General features: G+C 38.9%; 1 protein-coding gene across 12 annotated transcripts in view; it reads left to right on the top strand.

Moving 5' to 3' along the window:
- LOC143290538 (unconventional myosin-Ia-like) overlaps positions 1 to 6,000 on the top strand; it is a 162,890-nt gene that overhangs the window by 112,893 nt on the left and 43,997 nt on the right. For all 12 annotated transcript variants that reach the window (XR_013056407.1, XM_076600065.1, XM_076600067.1 and 9 more), the window contains 6 exons: positions 791 to 853; positions 2,355 to 2,549; positions 3,595 to 3,709; positions 4,197 to 4,252; positions 4,766 to 4,831; positions 5,312 to 5,379. Coding sequence is in view for 11 of the 12 variants with exons in the window: in XM_076600065.1 (XP_076456180.1) it covers positions 791 to 853; positions 2,355 to 2,549; positions 3,595 to 3,709; positions 4,197 to 4,252; positions 4,766 to 4,831; positions 5,312 to 5,379 (563 nt within the window). In the remaining variant the exon portion in view is untranslated. The remainder of the gene's footprint in view (positions 1 to 790; positions 854 to 2,354; positions 2,550 to 3,594; positions 3,710 to 4,196; positions 4,253 to 4,765; positions 4,832 to 5,311; positions 5,380 to 6,000) is intronic.

Below are 6,000 nucleotides of genomic sequence, written 5' to 3'. Positions count from 1 at the left end.
GATGGGCACTAGCTGCCCATTCTGCAGTGTTATTTGCCTGTATGGCCTTTTAAATATATTTTTTTGTTTGGCTTTGAAGTATTGTTGTTGTTTTTTTCCCTTTTTTACGGTTTTTTTGTTATCTGGGGATGATAAATTAAGTGGAATGGCTGGCGTCCTCAGTATGGCCTTGTCTTATGTGCCATAAGGAGCTAAATGGTTAGGATACTGTGTCATGAACTGTGTTATGTGGGTTTGCCTTAGTTGTTTTTTTTATTTTTTTTAGACATGACAGTTTTGTCTTGATGCAGGTTGAGCATTTGTATGGTTTGACAGTCCTGATATGGCCCTGAGTGGTCGGCTGAACTATAAGCAACAAGAATGATAATCATCATTCATACTCCTTTCAGAAAGTATGCATTACATACACTTTTCTTTTAGTAGTTTGCATGCTACAATTTTTTCTAAAATTATTACCCTCTGTGACCAAAATAATGATGATAATGTATTGTACTTGTATGGTGCAAACTCCCCATATAATAGGCTCTAAGTGATAATACATATACCATAGTGCAGTATACCACACAAGAACACATGAGGACATAGAGGTGGAAAATCAACATCTATATACACCAATACAACACTACAAATTGCAGATACTTGACACTGAGCATAAGATAGGCTTGTCACTGAAAGGGTTAAAGCCTGACGTATGGACATATCTTGTATAGCTCTGCATATCTTCAGACTCTGTCAGCATGGACAGCCAGGACATGTGATCATGGCTGTGTGTGTGTGCTTCTGTTTCCAGGGTATAGAGTGGATCCATGTGGACTACTTCAACAATGCTGTCATCTGTGAACTCATTGAAAAGGTTGGTGCTGTTTGCTGTGTTGGGAAAGGGCAGCAGGTGGTTGACCTGAGTGAGAATTTACCTGTGTTTGTTCAGTTGTTTCATGCGCACACACACACACACACACACCACACCACACAACACAACACACCACACCACACCACACCACACCACACAACACAACACAACATACATATACTAGTATGTGAACGCATGTGTGCATGCATGGACATGTATGTGCACACACACAAGCAGAGATTCTATTTTGTGTTGATTCTAAATTAATCAGTTCTTCTTGCTATTGAACTTCTAAAAGAAACGGTTAGGTATGAACTCATTATTGAAATCAACCATTGGATTCACGAACTCTTGCTAAGAGGCTCTTACATAACCTTTTGCTGGATTCCTTCTCATTGCGGTTTTTACTATAATGAAAAAGCTGACATTTTGGCTAAGAAGGGAGCTAGAAGCTCCACGAAGGAGTTAGATTTCAATATTTCACTTTCACTACAGAAATGTTACACCATGGTAGAAAAAGTCAAATGGTCAAAATTTCAGCTTGAAGAAAAACACACCGGTAACTCGGAGTTACATAAGAATATACAGAAAATGTATGGTTTCATGGGAAGACATTACCAAAATGATTTTCATAAGAGGCAAATCATTTCTCAAATCTGCAGATGGAAAATGAATTGTTTCAAGACCAAATATGTCAGTAATGTTTCTTGCATCTGTGGTGCTCGCATAACAGCCGATCATATACTGACTTGGAATATGTTAAAGTCTCACATCCCTGACTGAAATTATCTTCAGTGTTGACAATCTTCAGCAGTCCATTGCTAATGTACGACTTTTTCAACTCCTTGTTAAATAGTCCAGTTGGTTCACTGTTATAGTTGTTGGTTTTTCATTAGAAAGATGTTACATTGTTATGCTTTTTATTTTTTTCAAACAAAACTTAAATCAGTCATTTTCTATATGTAACACACACACACACACACACACACACACGCATGCATGCACACACACTTTCACTTACTCGCATGCGTACACAGTAATTTCTTCCCCCCGCCCCCCTCGACCCTCCCTCGATTTTTTTCCTACCCTTGTCTAATATCACTTAGAGTGAAAAGACAAAGTTAAACTAAATAACGAACACACAAGCATGTACACATGCTCACACACACACTTGCATACACATTCACACACACTAGCACACAGAAGCACTTTTGGATGAGACGATAAACCGAGGTCCCATGTGTAGCATGCACTTGACGCACTGGAAAAGAACCCATGGCAACAAGAGTGTTGTCCTGGCAATATTATGTAAAAAGAATTATAAATCCACTCTGATAGGTACACAAATGTATAAGCATGCACTCAAGGCCTGACAAACACATTGGGTTGCGCTGCTGTCAGGCATCTGCCTTGCAGATGTGGTGTAGCATACATGGATTTCTCTGAACGCAGTGACGCCTCCTTGAGCAGTTGAAACTGTTCCCGCATGGTGATGCTGTTGCAGAGTGTGTCGGGCATCCTGTCGTTACTGGACGAGGAGTGCCTGCGGCCGGGCAACACGACTGACCGCACTTTCCTGGCCAAGCTGGACGAACGCTGTGCCGGCCATCCTCACTACGAGAGCCGCAACTGCCGTAAGAACCAGTCGGACAAAACTCTGCCCCACGACGCCTTCCGCCTTCGCCATTACGCTGGCAACGTGAGTTGGTTTTGAGTTTGGGGTTGACGATGATGATGATGGGAGTTGTTTTATTTAATTGGGGGGTTTATTGTTGGTGATGTTGAGGTTGTTTGTTTTTTTTCTGTTTGGGTTTCATGATGATGATGGTATGTGAGTTTGTTTTGTTTTTTCTGGGGTGAGGGGGGTTATTGATGATGTGGGTTTTTTTGGGGGGGGTTTATTTGGATTGGTGGCTAATGATGGTGGTGTGATTTTTTTGTTTTGTTTTTGTGGTGGGTTTGTTTGGGGTTTTTTTTGGAGGGGGGGGGTATTGAAGATGATGTGAGTTGTTTTTTTTAATTTGGGTCGGGGGCTAATGATGATAATGTGAGTTGTTGTTTTTTTTGGTTTTTTGTTTTGTTTTTGTTTTGTTTTGTTTTTCAGTTTGGAGTTAACATTGGTGGTGGATGTTGGGGGTTATTGTTGATAGTGTTAATTGTTTTTCAGTTGTGGGTTATTGGTGATGACATGAGTTTGTTTTTAGTTTGGGTTGATTAGGATGATATTTTGTTGTTGTTGTTTTTTTCCTTTTTCGACTTATTGGGCTATTTGGTGTACAATTCCAATGTTCAGTCATATCTGTGAGTAGGATTTTTTACATGTCTGTTTTTCACCCTGCCATATAGGTAGCTGTACTTCGATTCATGGGTGTGCATTCTGGATGTGTTTTTATTTCCATAGCCCACTGAACACTGACATGGAATAGGGATCTTTAATGTGCATATCTGGCCTTCTTCATGTGTTATCATATGGGGGAAATAAGGCACTAGCAGGTGTGCACATATGCTGATTCAGGAGGTATTGTGGTGTGTGTTCATGTATGTGTGTGTGTTCTCAAACTCCATGAGAACAAGATGTGATTTTTTTCTTTAAACAGATTTAGATTATATATGCGAGCGATGTGTGTATGTGTGTGTTTCTGTGCAACATTGGTGCCAGCATGTCTGTACACTTCACACACACACACACACACACACACATACACGCACATGCACCTTTACCTGCGTGCTGTGTGTGACCCCAGGTGACGTACAAGGTGGAGGGATTTCTGGACAAGAACAACGACCTGTTGTTCCGTGACCTGTCACAGTCCATGTACCAGTGTGAACACCCCATCCTGCACGCCATCTTCCCTGAAGGTCAGCCTCGCAACACCTGCCCACCTGTCCTGATTCATTGATTTGGATGATAACAACAACATGGTCACCTGTTCTGATTGATTGATTTGGATGATAACACCAACAACAATAATAATAACTTCAATGTCCTCATGTGCTCTTGTGTTGTATGTAATTCTGTAATGCACTATTGTATGTGTACTGTTTCATGTGAGGTGCTTAGAGCCCATTTATTGGGAGTTTGCACCATATGAATAGATAGTGGACATTAAAATAGTGTATTTTTCCAGATATACTGTTCAAAGTGCTTTACATTTCAGTCTCCATCGCCCCTCCTCCCCCTACCTCCCTTCTCCTCATCCCTCTAAACTCCATAACCATGAGAATGATAATCGAAAAGATGAGAGAGGAAGGGGATTTTGAAAACCCAACAGCGAATTTTTGCTGCATTTTTTAGCGGTAATGTGTTCAGGACAAACGTAATTGACAAACAATTATTGGTGTGCAGGAAATCCCTCAGAAAAATCCCTGAAGAGGCCTGCCACTGCTGGAACCCAGTTTAAGGTCTGTATCACATTTGGGGAGATGTGTGTGTGTGCAAATCCCAGATCAGTTTTTGATGATTTTTTTTGCTTTTTGTGGAAAGCGTGGAGGAGAGTGCGTTTGAAAATTGGAGAAATTTATCAAACTGAGAAAGATTACAAGATGATATGATTTCATAATCTGTTCTTCTCACCAGTGCCATGTGCTTTATTTGCTGTTGTTGGTTTTGTGTGTTCACTTTGTTTTGTGTGTGTATGTGTTGTTTTGGGGTTTTTTTGTTTGTTTTTTTTTTGTTTGTTTGTTTTTGTTTTTGTTTTTTTGCAGGTGGGGGGTTGGCACACAGTGTTCCATGTACTTTTATGTGTATATGAGTAAGAGAGATTTCTGTATGTATGTACATATATATGTATGTGAGTGGGAGAGAGAGAGGGAGAGAGAATCTGTTTATGTGTTTGCAAAAGCAGATGTGCATGCACACAAGCATGTTTTACTGATGAACGTTATTATTGTATATTTTTGCTTGTTTTTTTTCAGATTTCAGTGACAGAGTTGATGAAGAATCTGCTGTCCAAGAACCCCAACTACATCAGGTGTGTCAAGGTACGGTGTCTGCACTCATGAAAGTCTGGTTTTGTGCTGAAATGGTACTCCATGGAAAACACACGCACGCACACATGCATGTGTATTGATGTGTGTTCTGTATGTTGTTGTTGATGTGTTTATTGTTGATAATGTATGTTTTGTTGTTGTTGATGTGCGTGTTGTTGATGTGTGTGTTGTTGTTGATGTGTATTGATGTGTGTTCTGTATGTTGTTGTTGATGTGTTTATTGTTGATAATGTATGTTTTGTTCTTGTTGATGTGTGTGTTGTTGTTGATGTGTATTGATGTGTGTGTTGTTGATGTGTGTGTTGTTGTGTGTGCTGTTATTGGTTGTTGATATGCGTGTTGTTGCTCTGTGTGTTGTCTTTGATGTGTGTACTGTTGTTGATGTATGCATTGTTGCTGTTATGTATTGTTGTTGCTGAATCGCTGGTGTGTTTTGGGTTTTACTTGATGTGAATGTTGTTGTCGTTACAGCCCAACGATTTCAAGAAACCCAACGAACTGGATCTTCAGATTGTCACGCATCAAGTGCGATACCTGGGGTCAGTTGTGGCTGACAAACACCAAATTATTTTATTTTCTTTGTTTTTTATCAATGCTTTTTCGTTTCTTTCTTTAATCGGTGTGTTTATGCAGTTGTCATACATCAGATGACATGTTAGATTTGTATTTTTAGTGAGGGCATGTAACTTTGAGGCAGTTTTATATTAAGGGCAGATGCTTTCATTCACTTTTAAACATTTCACGAAATATGAAACACAAAAAGAATTGAACTCTAATTGGTCTTGGTACCAGCTGACCCTGTTTGTTTTTTGTTTTGTTTTTCTCTGTTCAGTTTTATCTTTTGATATTCATCTACCTTTTATTCTAAATTTTTTAAAGAATTATGTTTGGAAAAAAAATAAAGTAAAAGTAAAGTATATATATATGTGTGTGTGTGTGTTTGTGTTCATATTTTGAGGATTTTTTTTCTCTCTCTCTCTTTTGAAATTTTGCTCTCTTCATTTTCATCTTTTGATATTTATTTATTTACATTATTCTTGATTTTTGATAGAATTATGTATAAAGAAAAAAGAAAAAATGTATATGTGTGTGTGTGTTTTAGGGGTTGTTTTTGTTGTTTTTCTCTGTTCAGTTTTTGCTCTCTTTATTTTTATCTTCTG

This window comes from Babylonia areolata, chromosome 15 (genome assembly GCF_041734735.1).
Source record: "Babylonia areolata isolate BAREFJ2019XMU chromosome 15, ASM4173473v1, whole genome shotgun sequence".
In the NCBI taxonomy this organism is placed as follows: domain Eukaryota; kingdom Metazoa; phylum Mollusca; class Gastropoda; order Neogastropoda; family Buccinidae; genus Babylonia; species Babylonia areolata.
This window is presented reverse-complemented; position numbering and strand designations above follow the sequence as displayed.